This window comes from Ochotona curzoniae, unplaced genomic scaffold (assembly GCF_017591425.1).
Source record: "Ochotona curzoniae isolate NIBS_2020 unplaced genomic scaffold, NIBS_Ocur_1.0 contig_3350, whole genome shotgun sequence".
Taxonomy (NCBI): domain Eukaryota; kingdom Metazoa; phylum Chordata; class Mammalia; order Lagomorpha; family Ochotonidae; genus Ochotona; species Ochotona curzoniae.
The window spans coordinates 1-24,321 of NW_024465827.1; the positions used below are offsets into that span (position 1 = coordinate 1).

The 24,321-nt window shown below is 40.4% G+C and overlaps 2 protein-coding genes across 2 annotated transcripts; both read left to right on the forward strand.

Annotated features, from left to right (window-relative positions):
- Positions 1-493: 493 nt before the first annotated feature.
- On the forward strand, positions 494-14,058 carry LOC121156312 (HLA class I histocompatibility antigen, alpha chain G-like; the record flags this gene model as incomplete). Its single annotated transcript, XM_040979934.1, has 6 exons — positions 494-601; positions 6,057-6,326; positions 6,543-6,818; positions 7,379-7,654; positions 7,822-7,935; positions 13,856-14,058. Coding segments are annotated over 6 exons (1,136 nt in total), but the record flags the coding sequence as incomplete, so codon positions are not given.
- A 6,767-nt stretch (positions 14,059-20,825) lies between these two features.
- LOC121156313 (olfactory receptor 2J3-like) lies at positions 20,826-21,762 on the forward strand. The gene is given in 2 exon segments (XM_040979935.1): positions 20,826-20,840; positions 20,842-21,762. Coding segments are annotated over 2 exon segments (936 nt in total).
- The last annotated feature ends 2,559 nt before the right edge of the window (positions 21,763-24,321 follow it).

The window sequence follows — 24,321 nt, forward strand, 5'->3', positions numbered from 1 at the left end:
TGCTGAGGTGTGGAGGGGCCGCACTCACCTCTTTCACAGACAAGGTTCTGATTACTCAAGGGGTTCAAGTCTGTGCTATAAATGGGGCTGAGGCATCACAGGACCCTGGACTCAGGGACTCTCATAGGGACTCTCAAAGTTTCCCCAATATAAGTAGAACCCCAGTGTCACCTGCCCTCCCCAGGCATGCTGGTGCTCTGCAAATATGGTCCTTGGAGATGAATTTACTTCCAGATTCGTGTGGGGCAAGGGAGGAGTAAGAGTTCAGCTAAGGGAGAGGAACTAGGAAATAGAAAAGTGGCTGTGTTCCATTAGGAACTTTCATAGTTCTCCCTTGGCTGAGCTTCAGAGAAAAAATATGATAAAGGATATGATAAAGGATTGGACTTTGGATGGGAAGGGCCAGGGGGAAGTCCCAGACCCACAAATATATGCTGGTAAGTGGAGCTGCTTTTCAGGTTCTTGTACGTGTGCTTCCATTGTGTGTCTGCAGCTGCCTTGATTCAGTGGCGTTATATCCATGGAATGCTTGCCTGGGAATCTCAGAACCTTCTTATCCTCTTGGTAGCAGGGATCCTGTCTCCTAGAGAGGTGAGGGCAGGTGAGTGTTTAGTGGGACGTAGAAGGCCTCAATGGGAAAGGAGCCCTTGTGGGAAGGAGTCATAGGTCTCTACCTCTCCCCACCGCACCTCACCCCTCCCAGTGCCTGGACATTCTGACTTCAGATTCTTAGGTTCTTTGCACTTTTCTTCCCTTCATTTCCTCTTCAGCCCCCTTTCTGTCTAATGTTCCCTTCGACTCCTCTCTTCCTCTCCCCTAGGCTCCCACTTTCTTCGTTACAAGAATATTTTCTGTTTTCAAATTCAGTTACATGTATACATCCCTTTAAATGATAGAGCATGTCAGTTAGAACATGTTTCAGATCAGTTTTGTTCATATCATGATATCACGAATTTATATGCATATGTCTACATCATTTTGTTGGTATCACAATTTATGTTTTATTTTTCAGTTTAAAAATTAAGTTATGTGTGCAAATAAACACATCAAAGATACTAGATTATGGTATTTAGTAATATCTAAATTAAATTAAATTCATTTTGTCCCATGTAACATTTTTAAGATCTGTACTGAATTTCATAGTCTTCATCTTGTCTTTTCATCTACACATAGGATTACTAACATTGCCATTTTTGTATTTCCAACACATATATAAATGGCTATATCTAAATATGCTGAAGAAACTGATATTATGAACTGATGAACAATTATTTCTTTCGTGGAAATTGTCTTCCCCATCTAGGTTACAAATTTACTCAAATGCTGTTTATTCAGATGTCACCTTAGTATGAATGATGAGGAAGTGGCAGTTATTTTTTTTCTATGACAAGGCAAATGTCTGGATGAGACAGAAAAATTATTTTATTTTTGTATCCTGTAATTTATTCCACTGTGATTAAACATCAAAATTTCAAGAATTCAAAATATATAAAGAACATTTGCCCCTTAACTTAAGTAAGTATCAACAGACATTTTTCCTAGAATATTTTATCACCAATTTATTTTTATGTCTTTCTTTTCAGCTAGTTATGTACCTGTCATCTTTTACTAAATGATTTGACAGGAAGTTTGAGTCTTGGTGTTCTACTCTTGAGTACTTTTGTGTTCATTGTCTAAAAGCAAAAACATAATTTTACATAGCTTCTGCTCAATGAGTGAAATTAACAAATTGAGTGTGGATACCATATTATCATATTATTGATTCTACACTTAAATATTTCAAGCTATTTCAAGTATTTTTACTAATAACCATTGGAACTTTATATTATGATACAATTTCAAATGTATAAAAAATTAAAGAAGCAGCACAAAGCACTCATCACTTACCTAGAGTTAGCATCAATATTTTTTACCTGGGATGTTTGATCTAGCATCTATCACTTACTTATTTTTGCTCTTTTGAGAGTAATATACAGAATTCACATTCCTTTAATAACGAGTATTTCAGCATTTATTGTCTCAGAATGATATCATTATTATTTTAAAAGATCTAGTATATTTTATTTGGAAGATTACAATTTGAGAGTGAGAAGAAGTGACAGAAGGTCTTCCATCTATTGGTTCACTCCCCAAATGGCCTCAACTGCAGGAGCTGAACCAGTACAAAGCAAGGATCCAGGGGCTTCTTCCTGTTCTCCCATTTGAATTCAGGGGTTCAAGGACTTGGATAACTTGCTCTGCATTCTCAAGCCATAAATAGGAAATTGGGTAAAGATGAGCAGCTGGGAATTAAATTGGCTTAGCCTGATGTACTACACTGCTGCTCCCAGAACAGCACATTACTTTATGTCATTTGTTTCTATTTACGAAAGACAGCAAGTATTATTAAAATATTATTTGATTAATAATCTGTATTTTGTTTTCTCTAACATCTTAATAATTATATCCATAGTATTTTTACGTCTTTGATCACATATTTAGATATCATGTCTTACTGATCTCCTCTAATCTGAACCAGTTTCAAAATTTCTTGTATCTTCATTGGCCTGTCTGTGTTTGAAGAATATCAGCAAACTGCTTTGTTTCATTTTGAGCTTGTCTCATCTTTCAAGACTGTATCTGAAGTGTCATCATGTCCTGTTCAGAGCATCACATCAACAAAGGATGTTGGTTTGTCCTGGCATTGGTAGTAATAATATCACATAATAATGAGCTTTTTAATGTAAAGTTATAGGTTTCATTTTTAATGTTTTATGGTGCAATTTCCTAGGGTCTGGGTCTTTCCTGCCCCTTCCCTAAATTCCTATCTCATGATTAATTTTCCCATATTTTAAAATAGTATAGTCCTTCACAAGCAGTCATAATTCCATCAGTCTGTCATGCACTCACTAAATGAGTCCTAACATTTGTGGTACAGACAATGTCAGACAGTCCAGCACCGCATTCTCTAGATATGTCCAACAGTTTCACTGGGAGTCCATTGTTTTATTTGGATGTAGAGATGCATTGTGTCTTCACATTTGAATATGACAGTCTCTATTACGTTGTCACTAAGTATTCCCTTAAATGAGAAGCCATGAAACAAAGTCAACAACAGGTACAAAGTTAAAACAAAAAGTTTATAGCATATGGAGTCAAAAAACACACCAATAAATAATCAACACATGGGTAAAGAAATGAAAAAGAAGATAAAAAAGCCTCTTGGGTAAAATGATGCCATTGTGTAATCCAAGAGCCAGTGATGAATTTGAAAAGAGAAAAGAAGCTACTAGAAATAAATGAAAATAAAAAAAAAATCAAAACTATGGTTTGCAGCAAAAAGGTTACTAATCTCACAAAAATGCATGAAGGTTATATTGTATTTGTCCTTTGGGGATTGGCTTATTTCACTGAGCATAATGGTCTCTGGTTGGGACCATCTACTTGCAAACGGTAGAATTTCATTGCTTTTAATGGCTGATTAAGATTCCATGGGGTAGATATATCACAGTTTCTTTAACCACTCCTTTTTGGATAGAAATCTGGGTAGTTTGCATGTCTTTGTTATTGTAGATTGTGCTGCTGTAAATACAGGTTTACAAGTCCCCTTCTTATATGCATTTCTCATTTCCTTTGGATATATTCCGGGAGTGGGATAGTTGGGTCATATTGCAGATTTATTTGGAGTCCTCGAAGCACTCTTCATATTGATTTCCATAGTGGTTGTACTAGCCTACACTCCCACCAGCAGTGAAGGAGGGTGCCTTTCTCCCCACATACATGCCAGCAGGTGTTGTTACTAGAATTCTGAACATAAGCCAGTCTCACTGGAGCTAGGTGGAACCTCAGGGTGGTTTTCATTTGTATCCTCCTGATAGTTAGGGAGCCTGAGCATCATTCCATATGTCTGTTAGCCATCTGAATCTGTTCTTTTGAAAAATGTCTGTTCATTTCCTTCACCCATTTCTTCACAAGGTTGTGCTTTTGTTTGTTTCTTTGTTTTTTCCTGTCCTTGGATTCTGACGCTCTTTGTAAATCCTGGATGTTAGTCCTCTATCAATGATGTAATGTGCCATGATTTTCTCCCATTCCGTTGGTTGCTTCTACATTTTGTTAATTGTTTTCTTTGCTGTACACAAACTTTTTAGTTTGATGTAGTCCTGTTTGTTTATTTTGGCTGACTGTCTGGCTTTTGGTGAGTTTCCAAGAAATTTTTCCCATTCCTATTTTGTGGAGAGTACTTCCTATGTTTTCCTTAAATAGTTTGATGATTTCTGGGTGTAGATTTAGGTTCTTGTATGATTTAGAGCTGATTTTTGTATAACGGTACAGATGTAGGTCTTGCTTTTTAATTCTGCAAGCTGCGATTCAATTGCCAATATCAATTCTGCTTTTCAGATATACTGTGGTTGTGTTGTGGTCCCATGTCAGTTGCTTTATCTGATAGCACTGCATCATAGGATCTCTGTCAGCTCCCTCACTCATCTCATCACACAAGGTACAGTATCAACTCACAGTGTCATGAGAAGTGGGAATAGAGCATCAGAGCACACTCAGAGTCATAATCACAGAGGTCATAGAGGCATCATTATAGCTAGTATGGTTTAATATACAGTTGTTCATCTTTTACTGTTGTTATTATATAGGTTAAACTTTATCAGAGGGGTGTGCAAGGAGACATATTCCTGGGTCACATTCCTGGGGGACTTGGAAGGACCCGCTCTGGGCTGCTGTCAGGACTCACACACAGAAGCTCAGGGCTGGGGTCGGGGAGAAGGAGGATAACCCAGGGCACAGGTGCACTGTCTGGGAAAGTGCACCTGGGGCTCTGGTAGTGTGGCTACGAGGCTGCTCAGACAGTCTCAGGTATAGAGGGCCCCCACTCACCTTTTCCACAGAGGAGGGTTCTGATCCTTTAGGGGATTTACATCTGTGCTGTACCTGTGGAGTTGAGCAACCACAGGGGACTCTGACTAGGGAGATCTCAGACAACACTTCCCTAGGGAAGGGGAAGCCCCTATTTCTCCTCCTCTGCTCCCCAAGTCCACTCCTGATCTGGAACAAGGTTTCTGGAGGTGTTTCCTTCTTGAAGAATCCCAGGCACAGGGAAGGGGTAGGAGTTCAGCTCAGGAAGAACAATCAACAAAGAAAAGTGAGACTGCGCAATATTGGGTGACTTAAATGATTCTCTCATTCAGCCCTGGGCACAGCCTTAGGAAGGCAACATCACAGGGCACTGTGCTTGGAGGAGAGAAGCCAGAACAAAATCCACAACCATTGATATAAGAGTTCTGTGGCTGGGAAGTGGAGCTATGGTTGGGTACTTCAAAGGTATTCTTTTTTTTTTTTTTTAAAGATTTGTTTATTTTTATTAGGAAGTCAAATATACAGAGAGGAGAGAAACAAAGATCTTCTGCCTGATGATTCAGTCCGCAAGCTGCAACTGAGCGGTTCTGAAGCCAAGAGCCATGAGTTTCTCCCAGGTCTCCCATGCGGGTACAGGATCCCAAGGCTTTGGACCATCTTGGACTGCTTTCCCAGGCCATAAGAAGGGAGCTGGACAGGAAGCGGGGCTACCAAAATTACAACTGGCAACTTTATAGGATCTGGGCACTTAACAAGGTGAGAAAATTAGCAGTAGGCTACCACGTAAGGCCATACTGTCTACTTTCATTGCGTGTCTACAGCAACCCTGATTCAATCTCACCAGATCCCCAGAATGCTGGCCTTGGGGACCCAGAATCTCCTGCTGCTGATGGCTGAGATCCTGACTTTGAGAGGGATGGGGGTAGGTGAGTACTTGGTGGGAAGAATACCTTCAAGGGAAAAGCACACAAACAGGGAGGTGTCTGAATCATGTCTCCATCAACTGCCCCGTGCAGGCCCCATGTCTGCTCTAGATATTCTGACTTCAGATTCACATCTCCTTTCCACGTTTATCCCGTTCCCTTCTGCCTCAGCCCCTTTTCTGCCCAAAGCTCACCTCAACCCTTCCTCTCCCTGTCAGTCCTGCTCAGAGACGCCGCACACCTGGCATGCACAGGATCAAGTCATCTCTCATCTCCTCTCACCCCCAGACGCCCACTCTCTCAGTTACTTTGAGGCCATCATGTTCCAGCCCGGGCACTGGAAGCCCCGCTTCATCTTCGTGGGCTACGTGGACGACACGCAGTTCGTGAGCTTCGACAGCGACGCCGAGAACCCGAGGGTGGAGTCGAGGGCACCATGGATGCAGCAGGTGGAGCCGGAGTACTGGGACTGGAACACGCAGCTCGCCAAGACCAACTCAAGGATTTGCCACGAAAACCTAAACACCCTGCGCAGATACTACAACCAGAGTGAAACCGGTGAGTGACACGACCCCTCCCCAAGTGCGCCCAGGTCGCTCCAGGGGTCACCAGGGCCGAGGTCCCCCCACCCCGAGACTGCGCGCCCCACGGAGACCCTCGGTGGGAGGAGCCTGAGGGACTGGGTTTTGTTTTCGGTTTTGGTTGAAATCCCCGCGGGTCGGTGAGGGCAGGGGCGGAGCTGCGTGGCCAGGGCTGATCACCAGCCGGGGACAGGCTTTCACACCCTCCAGAAGATGTATGGCTGCGAGGTCGGGACAGATGGTCGCCTGCTCCTTGGGTATCAGGAGTATGCCTACGATGGCGCTGACTACATCGCTCTGAATGAGGACCTGCGCTCCTGGACTGCAGCTGACATGGCAGCTCAGATCACCAAGCACAAGTGGGAGGCAACAGGTGAAGCTGAGCGCCAGAGGGCCTACCTGGAGGGCGAGTGCGTGGAGTGGCTGCACAGACACCTGGAGATGGGGCAGGAGATGGTGCAACGCTTAGGTGCGTGGGGCTGGGATGGGCTGCCCTTGCCCACCTCTCTTTTCATAAGGCTGGCAAGGGGGGCGGGGAGATTCAGGCCGGTGTGAACCTCTGGTGACGTCCAGATTGCTAGCACGTCCTCTTGGGCTGTGGGGCCAGGACCACGGAACTACGCAGGGTGTCTGCCTTTCCCTTTCATAACTGTAGGGACCCGGGCTGTATCAGGAGGTAGGGATAGAATATTCCAGAAAGACCTTTAGGGATGTAGTGTGAGCTGTGACCACTCCCAGGCCTGACCTGGGCCTCAAATCATTGCATTGGGAGGCTTCACTCCAGGGTTTCTGAGTCTCTTGACACACACACAAGGCAAGACCAAATCCCTTTCCTCTCCTGAGACCTGGAGCCTCTGGTTCACCTGATTCTGGAACTTTGGAAAAATTAGATTCTCCCCATCCTGAGTTTGGAGTTTTCACAACCCCCACAAATCAGTGCTCCAGTCCACACTCAGGACAGTCACTGAGTGTAGCTTTAGTGTTACATGAAGAATACAAAGGGCCTGAATTTTCCAAATCTTTCCCCAGATGCCCCCAGAACACATGTGACCCATCATCCTGTCTCTGACCAGAAGGCCACCCTGAGGTGCTGGGCCCTGGGTTTCTACCCCAAGGAGATTGCACTGACCTGGCAGCGAGATGGCGAGGACCTGACCCAGGATATGGAGCTGATAGAGACCAGGCCTGCAGGGGATGGAACCTTCCAGAAGTGGGCAGCTGTGTTGGTGCCTTCTGGAGAGGAGCAGAGATACACCTGCCACATAGAGCATGAGGGCCTGCCTGAGCCCCTCACCCTGAGATGGGGTAAAGAGGGCAGGAGGGATGGAGTCTTTAGCAGGGGACAGGACTGAGACTAGGATGTCAGAGCCCCTCACCCTGAGTTGGGGTAAGGAGGGCAGGGGGGCAGAGCCTTCAGCAAATCAGGGATGAGTCCTGGGGTCAGAACCCTTCACTCTTGCTTCCCCTCTCAGAGCCTCCTCAATCCACTGTGCCCATGTGGGGAGTCATCGCTGGCCTGGTCGTCACTGGAGCTGTGGTCACTGGAGCTGTGGTCACTGCTGTGATGATGAAGAGGAAGATCTCAGGTAGGGAAGGGGTGAGGAGTGGACTTTGTCACATTGGGGAATTCCAAACACCAGGTAGAAGTGCACCCTGTCACATTCATGGGAGACAGTCCCCACAGGGCTGTGTACCCAGGCTGGGGCACAGGTGACGACAAGGATGAGCATTTCACAATGATGATTCTGGGAATGCAGACCTGAGTTCTAGCAGCCCCAGGTCAGTGGGGAAGCTCCATCTGGGGACAGATATCCAGGATAGGTGTTTCCTGATCTTTTCTTGGGTCTGCAACCACAGTTCTGGGGACTTCTCTAAGATAAACAAGGAGTTGAGACTGCCTCTAGGTTTTCGACAACCTTCATTCATCTTGGTCTCTCCCAACTTGTGTTATTTTTCACAAATGGAAAGAAATGGAGATATGGTCATGGAAGTGGACCCAAATTTTCAGCCTGTACTTCTAAACCTGTCTCCTACTTTTTTGCTACAGAGTTAGTGGCTTGTCCAGATTAGGAATTCCTAGTGCTGGAGCTTCTGTTAACAGCTCTTTAACTCTTGGGAAGACTTCCTTTGCTTTCCTGTGCAGGAAAGCAGACATTGTTAGGACACTTTATTCCTGGAACACATCCTAAAAGTTCTTCCTTTCCAGAAGTGTACTTCACTACTCTTTCATCTCTGAGAGGCCTATAAATACTATAGCTTTCTTTGTCTTCCGTTAAAGAACATACTTACCTAGGGTCAAAATATATCCTTGGTATTGGCTTCTTATTCAGAAACCTAAGCTTTCATTGGGAAACTGTCTTCATTTTGCTGAAACATTTAATGATCAGATGACTTTTCAACTGAGTCCTCATCGGAAGAGCAAACAATGAGAATATCATCTACATTTATAGAATTGCTCTTCTATTTAATTGAAGTTCCTCTAGGTTCTTCTGGAAAAGGATTACCAAATAAATTAACATTATCTTTGAAACATTGGGGGAAGGACTATCCACACACTGGGGGGAGGACTGCCCACATATTTCTCAAATTACGTCTGAGAAAGAGCCAGTTCATTCAAAGGCAAATAAAAATGAGATTCTAGATTTAGTATGTTGCAGAAGAAAACATCCTTTAAGTGTAATATACTATATGCCATGAAGTGGCTTCTGGGTTTCATGTCAGTATACTTCTAAAGATTTTGCACAATAAGATGGATTAGAATCTTACCTTCTTACAGCCCCGAGCTCCTGATCATGATCTATTTCACACTTGGTTTCAAACTAGGCAAACAGGAGTATTACAGTAAGTCTGACATGAGACTACTTTCTGAGAAATGTATCAGGAGTCCAAGTAGACAACTAGCTCTTTGTTTTATTGATTCCAATAAGGAAACGTTATCTTCTCAGAAAACTCTGACAGGCACGGAAGTTGTAGTTCATTCATGTATTCCCTGATTCCAAGCTTGAAGGTCTACTGTATTTTTTATTTCAGTGTGAAGAGCATGTAAATTGTGATCTGCCTCAGAACTGCTAACACTATAACATAAACTGAGATGTAGAGGAAATTAATTTTGGGAATTATCTTGGGAACATATCACATTCTTTCCAAGCAAGGGAGTTGGGCAATAGTCAAGAGCAGAAACTGGCGACAAATAAGAATGTTTTATTTGACCCACAAAAGCAAAATGCAACCTTGAGAGTGAGGTTTACAATTAACTTCCTTAAGCGTTTGAGAGGCCCTGCATGAGAAGTTAGTACTATGAATTCTGCTGTTAATTTGGCTATTAGCAACTAACACTCTTATGCATGATATTAGTGTCACCCCAGGCTCTCAGCAATGAATGTCTAGGTTATGGAAACCTGCTGGGTTCACAGTCTCACTCCTGAGATGAGGCTAGGAGCCAAGGGAAAGCAACTCCTCCCTTCAGAGAAGGGGCATTGCCTTTTGAAGCCACGGCGGTATTCTTTGAATCAGTGCACTGGCTTTCCACACCTGAAACACTCTTCTGTGCAGTGTGCCTTTTGTCCAGACCAGAACACATTTTGGGCTGTTTCTGAGGTCACTGAGTTCTGCTTACAGCAACTGCTTCAATGAGCTTATTGTGTGGGCTGTTTCTAACTCTTAAGCATCCTTTCCTTTTAAACATTAGGTCATTTCTAAATACTTCTTCTGTTTGTGCCACACAGCTTATGAGAATTGGGGGTCTCGTAGCTAGTCTCTGAAACTCTGCCCTCAACAGTCAGTTTATAGGAATGAATGTAGAGTAATACATACAGCTGGAAAGGCTTTGTAGATCCTGAGAAGACAAAAATAGACATAATTCTCCAACAGCGTAATTTTCCTTAAACATCTGATTTGAATGAGTAACTTGGAGCCTTAGAATCTCTAGCCTGGAAGAGGCTGCTTATAGTAACCAGCCTTGTGGGAAGTCCTGCATGTTTACCTTGGTTATTATGCATTGTCCCTAACTGGACTTCAGAGAAACACAGTGCTGTCACAAAGACTAGTCCACAAGAGGCAAATACACGTGAAACTAGGGTATTGTCACAGCCCTCCAAATTTTCTTGAATGCTGTTGCCACCAACATTACATACGAACATCAAGGAGGCACCACCTATTGCCAAGATGACAAATTTTGTTTGAAATACTAAGGACAAAAATACAGTGAATGGCTAAAATCAGCTGCCAGAGTTTCAACTCAAATCCAGAAACTCCTGCATCCAAACAACTTTGGATATTGTGGAGGGAAACCCATTCATTAAAATGCTGGATAATTGGACAGGTAGCAAGCTATCAGCTCTGATGTTCATCATAATGGGGCAGGGTCTGGTGCTTGTCTTCTAAAAGTCCCACTGAAGGTAAACATATCAGTGATGGTGGTCCTACCCTTTGTGATGGGAAGTGGATTCCCACCCTGATTTTCCCATGCCTGTTGCAGAGCAGAAATTAGCAGGTGGAAAGCTATCCTGGCCTATACTTTCATGTTAATAAGGAAAGCTATTAAGACAAAGCTGGTTGATCACATGAAGACCATTCACAAAACTGAATGTTACGTATTGCCTTTTCTCACAGTAAAAAGTAATAATATTAATAATAACTGTATAAATAATAACCTTATAAATAATAATAGCCTTATGAAATATTAACATTATAAATAATATTAATAATAAGCCTTATAAACTATATAAAGAAAACTAATGAATTTTCACTAGGTATTCACAAACTAGCTACTTTGGAACTCCTTTAATACCAACAGGTTGTCACCTGTGTGGGCTGGAATTGTTGACATTAAGGTTCAAATCCACCCACAATTGCCTTTTAATTTGCTAATCAGGAGATTAGTGAGATTGAGAGGGAGGAAGAACGGGAAGAAAGGGAAGAAAGGGTGAGAGACTTAGAATTTAGAAATCATGTACTGCTGTGACAAAGATCCACTTAACATGATGATGCATTGTGGGTCTCATTGTTTCAGGCTACATGTTGACATCCCTAAGATGAAGTGTGGGAGGTGGAAGACTAGGTTTTATTCTAGGTCCTTTCCTTCTGCTCAGAGAGGCATTTTTTTTTTAAGGATTTATTTTTATTATTTTTTCATTGGAAAGGCGGAGAGGAATACAGAGAGGAGACAGAGAGGAAGATCTTCCGTCCGATGATTCACTCCCCAAGTGAGCGCAACGGCCGATGCTATGCTGATCCGAAGCCAGGAGCCTCTTCCGGGTCTCCCACGCGGGTGCAGGTTCCCAAAGCTTTGGGCCGTCCTCTGCTGCTTTCCCGAGCCACAGGCAGGGAGCTGGAAGGGAAGCGGGGCTGCCGGGATTAGAACCGGCGCCCATATGGGATCCCAGGCGTGCAAGGCGAGGACCTTTAACCACTTGTGCCACCGCGCCGGGCCCCAGAGAGGCATTTTAACTATAGGCACATTTGAGATACACAAACTGGTAGCATTTTTTCAAAAACTGAGAAAGCAAACTTACATGTTCACAGGCATCCTTGAGTAATGGGGTAGGTTAGAGAGTGAAAAGAGCTGGTGAGGGGAATTAGAAAGGAGTAACTTAATTGTAGTCTTGGTCTCAGATAAAACACCTCCCAGCATCTGCATGAGGTAATGTGGTCACGTGGGAGTTTTATTTTTTTATTTTCCCCCAGGTCCTGAATGAAAATAAAGCATCCTGGGAAAGGGGATGTTTTGATAGCCAAGTAGGATTATAATATTTGGAGTAGAATTCTACGGTTTGTGACCTGTAACTCAGCTAACTACCTTATCATATATCACAAGAAATGGCTTAATCCACACTGCTACAAAAACAGCCGCATATTAATCACTTTCTATATAACCCTGTCAGTGGCCTAAAAATATCCTGTCCTTCTAGGTTAGATACAATGTCACTCAAAATCTAGACCATGAATAACTGGTAACAGTCTTTTAAAAGATCTGTTGAAATGATATAATGCATATTTTGTTTACATTTCAGTTACATTTCAGTTTGCTCTTTCAATTCTCTACCAAACTATTCCTTTGAGAAGGATCATACTGCCAGTTGTTGGACAATTTGGAGTTGTAGTGTGTTTTGTATTATGAAAAAGAAATGTGCCCTGACTTTCCAAATTAGCACCATATCTACTGTTCCTAATATTTTATAACAGCTTTAGATCAATTGCAGCTACCACTGGCTGAGCAAACACCAATCTCTTTCTTGGCTCTCTCTCCAAATGGCCACAATAGCCAGAACTGGGTCATGCTGAAGCCAGGAGCCAGGAACTTTATTCAGGTCTCTTGAAGTGACAGGTTAGCATAAGGTACTGTATCATGCTTGCAGATACCAGTTGTTGCTCCTTGTAAACTCTCCATCGCCTCTGGGAGTGGTCTGTGGGACCTTTCTTAACCTGAGCCTTGGCTACAATATTAGTTTACCACATCCTGCTTAATAGTACAAGGCAGAATCAGCACCTGTCAATCAGCTTGTGATGCTCGTCTCAAATACTCTGTGTGATGTTTCGATATAACACTTCCATATGGGTGTCAGTGCCTAATTACTTGGTCCATCTCTCACTGCTCTCCCAGGTGCATCAGCATACAGTTGCACTGGAAATGGAGCAGCCATAACATGAACCTGAATTAATAAAAGATGCCGGTCTTACAGGCAACAACTTAACCTGCTGTGTCACAATGCTCGCTCATAATCTAAACTTTCAAAAACATACTTGACTTCACCAAAAATGCTGATGTGGAGAATTAAAAAAATTTTCCTCTCCATGGTTAGTAACACCATTAACCTGAGAAAGACTGTCAAATCAAGATTTCTTGAGTTCTGAAATTTAATAAAAAATTACAACAGTTATGGGAGGGAGTGTTTCATGACAAAGTAAGAAGTACATCATTCTGGTAGGAGGTTACTGTGCCATTGTCTCATATCTGTATTCATATCCTCAACTCTGAGGTGGGCTGGAAAATTGTGGCCTATATTTCTGGCAAAGTTTCTTGTTATTAGTGGGTGCAAGATCTTTGTCTCTTTTCTCTGTAAATCTGCCTTTCCAACAAAAATAAATCTTAAAAAAAAAATAAGGCATCACATGCATAGTTAACATAATGTCAGGATTGTTCATGCTTCACACCAAGGCAAAGTACGCTTTCACCTTCAAAAGAGTAGTATGTGCCTTCCATTATACAATAACTTCTGAAAATTAAGATAGCCTTCATATTGGAATACATTGATATATATTTCATATATTCAGGAAATACAAAATATTCTTGAACAAGTAAGATACTTCTGTGTTTATCCCATGTACTGAAGTCAGTACTGCTCACCCTGAGATTTTTGTGTGTAATTCTTGGAAAGTCTTAATTTTTAAAGTCTGGATGTCACCAATATTTCTGAGATGAGGAGTCATTATAGTCATAGAAAGTACTGGAGTCATCCTTTAGGATTCCCAGATACTAATTCCAGTATTATATTTTTTTCTTAACAGGAGGACTCATTCAATCAAGGATGCAGAAATCAACTAACGCAAATGCTGGCAAGGGGGTGGGAAATTGCATGCCACTGTTATTCAGAGTCTAAGATATCAGAGTGTAGATTGGCTCAGCCACTCTCTAAGTCAGTATGGAGAGTGCACAGACAACTGAACTTGGATGTACCATTTGAGCCAGCTATTCCACTCCTGAAAATATAGTCAAATGAGGTGAAATCTGCATATGAGAAAGCAACCTGCTGTAGGGGGACATTGTGACCCTAGGATGTCAGGGAGCACAGGATTACAGTTGAATGGCTATCTTTTGTATACCTGATTGGATATCATTTGTGTAAGAACAGTTGAGTGGGGCCCGGTGCGATGGCCTAGCAGCTAAAGTCCTTGCCTTGAACGCGCCAGGATCCCATATGGGAAAGCAGTCGAGGATGGCCCAAAGCCTTGGGACTCTGCACCCGTGTGGGATACTTGGAAGAGGTCCCTGGTTCCTGGCTTCGGATTGGCATAGCATCGGCCATTGCGCTCACTTGGGGAGTGAATCATTGGACAAAAGATCTTCCTCTCTGTCTCTCCTCCTCTCTGTATATCTGACTTTCTAATAAATGAATAAATCTTAAGAAAAAAAAAGAACAGTTGAGTGGACAGAAAGTGTATGAAAACACTTGGTGGAATATACAAAAAAAAGGAGTTCCAAACAAAACTATAGAAACAGTTGATGGGTTTTGTTGATAAGCTCCATACTTCCTCCCTACTCCCATATGACCCTCAGTGTATAAAGTCTGATGCCACTAATAAACTTTGGCTTTTGGCCCATCAGTCAGGGTCCACGTGTGTTATTATTGACTCTGTGCACCAAGCCCATCACTGCGGGACAGCAACAACCTGCAACCCTTTACTTATAGAAGCACAATTCACAGCAGTGAAGACCACTCAGATTCCAATCAACAGATGAATGGATAAACTGTAGCATAATTACTCTGGAATATTACAGAGGTATTAGATGAATGCAGTCCTACTGTTTACAACAGAATGGACCATCATGTTTAGTGAAATAAGCCAACCTAAAATAGATAAATATCATGAGTATAAGATATGATAGGTAATCCAGTGTTTCATATATTTGCATAGATGAACTACTAATGGAGACTAGCATGCTGGGAAGTAAAGATATGCTCAGTGCATCTCTGTTCCTGAGTAAAAGTAGGACTGCCCAGGGGATCTTTAAATACATGTTTGCAGTATGATATTAGATTTTCTTTGTCTTTCCCTACAATGCCATAATATACTTAATTAGCAGAAAGTTGTAACAGTTATTAAGGGACTATACTACTATGATAAGATAGGGAAAAATGGAAGAAAATAACTAAAAAAAATCGAAAAGTTAATATTTTATAATATTTATATACAATGTACACTCATCTTTCTATGTGCTTTACACAAGCTCTAGATTACTTATAATGCCTAATAAGATTGAAATTCAGTGCAAAGTATGTGTATTTTAAGAAGCAATGACAGGGCCTAGAGCCATGGCCTAGCGGCTTAAGTGTTCTAGCGTTGAATGCACCAGGATCCCATATGGCGCTGGTTCTAATCCTGGCAGCTCCACTTCCCATCCAGCACCCAGTCAAGGACAGCTCAAAGCTTTGGGACCCTGCATTTGCATTGGAGACCTGGAAGAAGCTCCTGGGTCCTGGCTTTGGATCGGCGCAGCATCGGCCATTGCTGTCACTTGGGGAGTGAATTATCTGATGGAAGATCTTCCTCTCTCTCTTCCTCTTTGTATATCTGATTTTGTTAAAAAAAAAATCTTTAAAAAAGTATTAATGACAAAAATCTGCACTTGCTCCTATCTAATACAGATGAAATGATTTTTTTCTGAATGTTTTTATATTCTGAATATTTCAGTTATTCACTTTAGTTGGATGCGCAAATTCATACAGCGCAGATGACTAACCAGGCACCCGTTAGCAAGCCCAGGACAGAGGGATACCTAAGAAAACAATTAGAACAACTCCCTGGGCTTTTCTCCCCAAAATTAAAATTGCCATATTTCTTGAGATGTTAAAAATAAGTTATATATATTTTTATTTTATTTTTCATGGTACTGTTCCATAGGCTCCAGGATCTGCCTTTCCACCCTTCACATTCCTTTCCTTCCCCTTTATCATTACAGCACTAAAGTCCATCAACAACAAACAAGTCTTATAAGTTTTAATGACAGGTATCTTGAACATAATGTATGTTAAAATTTTATATAGACAGAAAGAAACATAATTACCTTTTTAATTTACCCCTTAGCAGGATGGGGGATTGGGGAAGGAATTTCAGGTAACTCAAGACAAGTCATTAATTTTCCTGGAAACACAGCCCAAAATGCATTTTCTCAATGATGACTGGACTACAGATTGAGTTTCACTTTGGTACAGCAACCCAGTATCATGCTAAAGCCATTCCTATGTTGTTTGAACCAAGACTATTCCTTGGAGGAAATTAATTAACACCTTGGGACTTAAACTCCCAATGGCCTCAGTCAAAGAAAATAAGCTACATCCTTGATTCCACTGAGTATTTCTTCTAAAATAGGAAGCGATGCCTCTGACATCTGAGTATTCTAAAAGGTGTGTTTCTCTATTTTATTAGGCTCGTGGAATTCTCTTTTTAGCATGATGGTAACAGTGGTTACTTTCAGTCTCTGTTTCCCTTTGTTGGTGAAGTAGAATGTATGGGGCGAACAGCCATTTCTGTTAGCAGTTTCAAGAGAAACAGGGAACAGGTGACAGCACACACATGATGAGGACAAAGGAAGACAGCACACAGGGAATGTAGACAGAGCACAAGAGAAAGGAGTTGCTCAAGTACCGCTTAACCAGCAGGTAAGAGTACAAAAGAAATAAAGCATGACAAGAAAAAAAAGTTGTCTGGTGATAAGGGGATGGGGGGATGTGGACACCTTTCACTAAACAATGCCTGATCTACACAGCAGTTAGAGTGAGCCATGATCATAAATCACCACTGGCATCTTGTATGCTTTGCTCCCTTGTGGTAGACCACATTCTAACCTCTCACTGTATACATAAATGTGTCTCTCAGCTGTGACTTTGCTTTAGTTAACGAACTAATTCACAGAGATTACTTTTGGAGAATGAAGATAATTATACATCATAGGAAGGCACAACTTGGGAGTCCATATATCTCATGATACACTATCTCCATCATGGATAAAATTTGAGAATCTCTTGGAAAATTTCTATCATCCTGCAAATGACAGTTAACTCTAAGTCGAGCAAGCTTCATGCTTTTCCACTTAAACCTTGTTGTTTCTGACTTAACCATAGCTTTTTAAGAAGTTCTTATTTGAAAATGCACTCTCTTTTTGTTCTGTATATTAACTGGATTACATAAATAGTTCAGTGTAATAACTGGTTAATTAGGTGCGAATCCGAAGTCAGGATTGTAGTCTTGGGGTCAAACTATTTTCCCAGTTTTCTTGCTGAAACCCAACCAATTAGTCACGCTTGACATGTTTTTCTCATAAAACTTGTAATTTCGCAAACGTTCCCTTATGAGATTCCCCTCTCCCCAGGAAGTGGCAACCACAGGACTTTTTGCTGTGACTTCCTTCTTCTTGTGCTACAACTGAATAAGAAATGTGAGATAAGCATTGGCGATGGCAGTGGAAAGGATAAGGATGTGACAAGGTTAGAGCAGGCAAATAATCCAGGGAGAAATGGACACTTAAGAATAAGTTAATGTCTTATCACAACAAATGTTTCACACAAGTCAATATGAATGTTTCTTATGAAAGACTGAAATCCTGAAGCAAAGAAAAATGAAAGCGTCATATCCATCAGTGTTATGCACTTTATTTTATTGACAGGAAAGTAACACAAGATTTGCTAAAACTGATATATTGACTAAAACGCACATTAGTGCTTCATTAGATATTTAGAATTATTTTCTCATGTGAACAAGAAAATGCACACTGATCATAATTTGATCTCATGATTTAGATACTGTCTCATATTCCAAAAGAAAAAGAAATTGCATAGGAAATTTCTTCAGGTCCTCTCTCCAGCTGATTTCCCCTACATTATTATCATAATATAGTCCTTCATAAACAGTCAGAAGTTCATCATTCTGCTATTTAAGTGTATCCTCTTATTGTACATATGGACAATGGCAGAAAGTCTAGCATCCTGTTGTCAAGATACCTTGTCATACAAATTTATAACAATAAATACCCGAATCAGATTCCTCTTCATTTTTTGTGCTTTTCCATCTTTGACTCATGTTTCAATTTTTATCTTCCAGAATATTTTGTTTTCAAATTCAGTTACATATATACATCTTTCCAAGGAGTTCTAATAACACATGTTTCAGATCAGTTTCGTCCATATCATGATACCCATGAGTTGATATGTATGTGTCTGTGCATCATTTTATAAGCATCCAAGTTCATGTTTTATTTTTCAGTTTATAAATAAGTTGTGAGTACAAATAAACATATCACATACAAGAAAATCTGGTATTTATTTAGGATTATCTATATTAAACGAAGTATATTTTTTTTCTGTGTAAGCATCAGAGTTGTACTAAATTTGATAGTCTTTATCCTGTCTTTTCATTTACACATAGAATTTATAATATTCCCATTTTTTTCCTGTAAGCATAGAAAGAGTCTGAATATGCTGAATGAAAGCAGATATTATGAACTGATTAACAATTACTATTTTCATGGAAAATGTCTCTTCCTCCAGCAGGTTAAGAATTTATTCAAGTGCTGTTTATTCAGGTGTCAATTACACATGAATGAGGAGGAGGTGGCAGTTATTTTTTTCTATGATAATAGAAATGTCTGCATGAAACAGAAGAAAAAGTTTTATCTTTATTTCCTGTAATTCATTCCACTGTGGTAAAATTTCAAACATTCCAGAGTTCAAAAAGTATGCAAAGAACTAACATTGCCCCTTAATGAAAATAAGCATCAGCAGACATCTTTTTCTGGAAATTTTTATCAATTTACTTTTTTCTATGTACCTAGCTAGTTATGAACCTATCATCCCTTACCTAATATTTTGACAGGAAGTTTTGAATTTTGATGGTCTTTTACTCTTGAATATCTTAGCATTCATTATCTAAAAATCAAGATGCACATAACTTTGGTTCAATTATTAAGTTTAGTAAGTTGAATATTATCACGCAACTGATACTATACTAAAACATTTCCAGCTACCTCAAGTATTTCACTAGCATCCATTTATTTCATGTCCAAGATTACACAGTAGGTGCATGTCTCAGTGGTAATGTCTAATTTGGGCCAGGTACTTAACCTTTCTTTTCATGGAATATTATATTTTTGAACAGTATTAGCAATGGCTGTTGGCTCATGTTTCTCGCATGTTTCTACATTGTTACAGAGAGACTGTGTGTGTGTTTTAAGAATTCTACCAAAGTAACATCATGCTTTCTTCAGAGCACACATCAGTAGCTTCATGATACTATATTATCACGTTGATTTGTCCTAGCCATGGTGATAGCAACGCTGATCACTTGGTTATGATCTGTTCATAACCACAATGCTGGGTATTTCTATCATAAAGGTTGCATTTTTCACTATTTCATTGACAAGAAATTTCTGAAGAGATATTATACACTGTATAAATAACCCATTCATCAAATTTCTAATTTGGTAGTGTTTGCACACTTTTACGTGTTTAGAATGCTATCATTTCTCTATTGAATAGTGATTAGCTTTCTTGTGTATGGGATAACTTTGTCTTCATTATTCATTGTTTCATTATTTTACTTAAATATATATTTTTAAGATTGATTTATTTTGCTTGGGAAGTCAGATCCACAGAGAGGAGGAGAAACAGAGAGAAAGGTCCTCTACCCACTGATTCACTCCTGAAATGGCTGCAATGGCCTGCGCCAATCCGAAGCCGGGAGTCCAGAGACCCTTCTTGGTCTCCCACATGGGTGCAGGGTCCCAAGGCTTTGGGCCATATTCAACTGGGCCACATACAGGGAGTTGGATAGGAAGCAGGGCTGCCAGGATTAGAACTGGCAACCATCTGGGATCCTGGCTCATGCAAGGATTGGACTTTAGCTGCTAGGCTATTGCACAGGCCCTATTCAGATGCTTTTTATGTTTGTTTAGGAGATGAGCAAATGATAAATGAGACAGAATGATAAAGAGAAGTAGAAGCAAGGAAAGGAGAAAAAGAGAGAGAATCTTTCATCTGCTGATTAATTTTTTTTTAAGATTTATTTATTTTTATTTGAAAAGCAGATACACAGAGAGGAGAGACAGAGAGGAGATCTTCCATCTGATGGCTTGCTCCCTGAGTGGCCACAATGGCTGGAGCTGGGCCAGTCCAAAGCTAGGAGCAAGGAGCTTCTTCCTGGTCTCCTACACAGGTGCAGGGTCCCAAGGCTTTGGGCTGTCCTCGACTGCTTTCCCAGGCCACAAGCAGGGAGCTGGATGGGAAGCAGAAGGATTAGAACTGGCACCCATATGCAATCTCGGCGTGTTAAAGGCGAGGACTTTAACCAGTACGCAATTGTGCCGGGACCGCCATTAATTTTTAAATGTCTAGAATGAGACAACTGGTCAGACTAAAGCTAGGACTTTAAACTCAATCCAGACTTATCATGTGTGTGATAAGGCCCATATCTTTGGACCTTACCGCTGTCTTCAACACCACATGCCAACTGGAATATAGAATTGAAAACAGAGCTGGAATTATAAGTGAAGTATTCTGAGATAGGATACAGCATTGTTGATCCAAACACTCATCCAATTTCTTTTCTTTACTGAGGAATCTTTTATTTAATATAGCTTATAGTTTCTCTTACTGTTCAAATAGTTCTGGACTTGAAGAGTAACAGAACATTCTAATTGGCATTTCTTTCTTGTGCATGTTTCCCTTTGAGCCTTAGAATGTCTTTTTTACTAAGAAAACAAGAAATGAATGAAGATGGCACAAATGAACAGTAGTTCTGAAGACTACTTCATTCTGCTGGGCTTTTCACACTGGCCTCACCTGGAAGTAGCTCTCTTCGTGCTCATCTTGATATTCTACCTGATGACACTGATAGGCAACCTGTTCATCATCATCCTGTCGTACCTGGACTCCCACCTGCACACTCCCATGTACTTCTTCCTCTCCAACCTCTCTTTTCTGGATCTCTGCTATACCACCAGCTCCATCCCTCAGCTGCTGGTCAACCTCTGGGGCCCAGACAAGACCATCTCCTATGCTGGCTGCATGACTCAGCTCTACTTTGTGCTTGCACTGGGGGCCACAGAGTGTGTCCTTCTGGTGGTGATGTCCTATGACCGTTATGCAGCTGTGTGCAGGCCTTTGCATTACAGTGTCATCATGCACCCTCGTTTCTGTCACCTGTTGGCTGTGGCTTCCTGGGTTTGTGGTTTTACCAACTCAGCCCTTCATTCCCTCTTTACCTTCTGGGTGCCCCTGTGTGGAAATCGCCATGTGGATCATTTCTTCTGTGAAGTCCCAGCATTGCTGCAAATATCCTGTGTAGATACTCATGCTAATCAGCTGACACTCATGGTTACAAGTTCTATATTTGTGTTAATACCTTTGCTTCTCATTTTCACATCCTATGGCGCCATTGCCAGGGCTGTGTTGAGAATGCAGTCAACCACAGGACTTCAGAAAGTCTTTGGGACATGTGGTGCCCATATTATGGTTGTTTCCCTGTTTTTCATTCCAGTCATGTGTATATATCTCCAGCCACCAACAGAAAATTCCCAAGATCAAAGCAAATTCATTGCCCTCTTTTACACAGTGGTCACACCTAGCCTTAACCCTTTAATCTACACCCTGAGAAACAAAGATGTAAGAGGGGCAGTAAAGAGACTAATGGGGAGAGAGTAAGTCTGCACACTTGTGTTAGTAGCAGCACAATAGAGCTTCTTCTCATCAACCATCTGCTCATTCATGGATCAAATGCTCTTTCACTCCTTTGGCAACATTTATGGAGCAGGTGCTCTAACCAGACCATGGAGTTCTTGGCTACAGATATGAAGGAAGCACCATCTGATTTATTAGTGTTCACGTGTGGAGAACACAGTCAAGTAAGGTCAATATCACATAGCAACAGTGAACTTGCTTTCTAGCAGAATATTAATGGAAACCAAAGTAGTGTGCTCTTAGTTTAAAACGATTATGGAATTTGGTGCCGATATTGATACAGAAGAAATGTGCAATTCTGATTGAAAAACATTTTCAATTAAAAAAGAACTGTAGAAAATCTTTCTCTTCATGTTTTAGGATAAATACTTTTGTTTTTCATCTTTATTTCAATTTACAGTAAAGCTTAAGTCATTTTAAGAGATTCATTTATTTAATAGAATGGCAATTACAAAGAAAGGGAGAAGAAGGGAGAGAAATTCCATTTGTTAATTTACTGCCCAAGTGTCTGTAATGGCTGGGGCCAAACCAAGCCAAAGCGAAGAGACAGAAACTGCATCTAGTTCTCCCACATACATGCAGAGACCAAAGAACTTGGGCCAGTTTTTGATTGTTTTCCAGTTGTATTAGTGGGGAGCTGGATCAGAAGTGAAGCAACTTGGATTTGAAGCAGTGCTCCTATGGAATGCCAGAACTGCAAGTGGCAGCCAAACTGGCTACAACACAATGCAGACCCCCAAATATAAAGGTTTTTCTCCAATATTGCTATTCATTCTTGAGCTATGGTATGGCTCTGATGATGTGACTCTAAAAGATTAGAATGTCTAAGCCTCGGGTTTTGGTTTGATAATATTGATCATTACTAAAAAATGAGGTGGTGTACATGAGGCAGTCATTACATTGCGGGAGTCACTCTCTTTGAATGAATTATTGTAGGTCTAAGGGGACTCCACTTCCCCCAAAGGTAAGTAATAAGACATGGACAGAATGTGAACACGCTGATTTAAGGTAATGCACGTCTCTGGCTAAATATGACTAAGTGAACTCGATGCTTGGAATAATGTCAAGCATCTGAGACAGAAGAAAAATCTATGTTTTGAAATGACTTGAAAGTAATGAGTGTTTGATGAATTAATTGAACTATATTGGAAAAATTGTATAATAAATGTTGTCACTTGGAAAAATGTTAGTTTATTTTTTTTAAAGCTTGATTTGAGTTTAAATATCTGTGGCTAAGCATATTATGAAAGTCAATTTATATATTTTCCAAATAAATAACTATTTTTGTGAGGGTAATAGTTTTGCTGCCTAATGTGTTATCTTCATCTAAAATACGTGGACTGTGTAATGCATTCCTTTAAATTTGAGTAATATGCTACTGTAGTGAAATAAAGAACAAGGTTTAATTCAATACAAAGTATTATCTTGGCAATGCATCAATCATGTGAAACTCTCAGTGTATTTTTTGAAGTCTTTTAGAGTTATGTATATAATATTGAAAACTTCTACCTTGTAACTATGTTATCCAACGTCCCTCTAACTTCCTTCTACTACTGGTCCTAGCTTCTAGCAGTGACTCATTAACATTCAGGTCGTTTTTTTTTTAAGCCTCAGTATACAAAGAGACTATGTGGTATACTTTAATTTTTGTGCATGGCTTATTTCCTTTAACATAAATTCTTCAATTTCAATCTATTTTGCCACATATGACAAGATTTCATCTTTCTATGGTTGAATAATAATCCTTTCTGTTTATATACACCAATGGTTTCTTTATCCATAAGCGTGGTTGATAAAATGGTTTCATTTCTTTTGAGTGTGTACTTAGGATCATATGGGAGTTCCAGTTTTAGTTTTCTAAGGAATCTACATACCATTTTTCATAAAAACTTCTAACGATGCACAACATAGTGGGGTGACTATATCACAGAAGAATATGTGATGTATTTTCTGGGCAAATAAAAGAGGAGCTCCAAGGGTCCAATCACAAAGTACTAAAAAGCAGAGGGACATGTTCATTGTTTTGATTTATCAGTATACATTGTATATATTTAATGAAATGCCACACTGCACCCCATAAATATATAACATTATCTCAATCTATTTTTGATGTTTTAAAGTGGAAATGCTAATGAATTTATCCTTGAATATATAGTGACTTAATCACACAGGTGCTATATAAATATGGATAAGTAATAAAAAATGCATTTAAAATGATATTTAGGTATAAATGATTTAAATGCTGTTTCCAAAGTTACTGAAACATAATCACAACCCAAACATTTCCTTCAGTTTCCTCTGTGATTTTAAACTGTATTGATTGCAGATATGTCTTTTCTGTGTCTGTGTCTCTTCATTTATCTGCAACTAGGTATGCCACTGACATGTGGGTATATTCCCTTGACTTTAACCTACCATCCCCAAAATGAAGAGGAACAAGAGAACTTTTGGCAAATTATTGGAACCATACAGAGTGAAACATCACTTAATAACCACCTTTGAAATATTAAGTATTTTGAACCT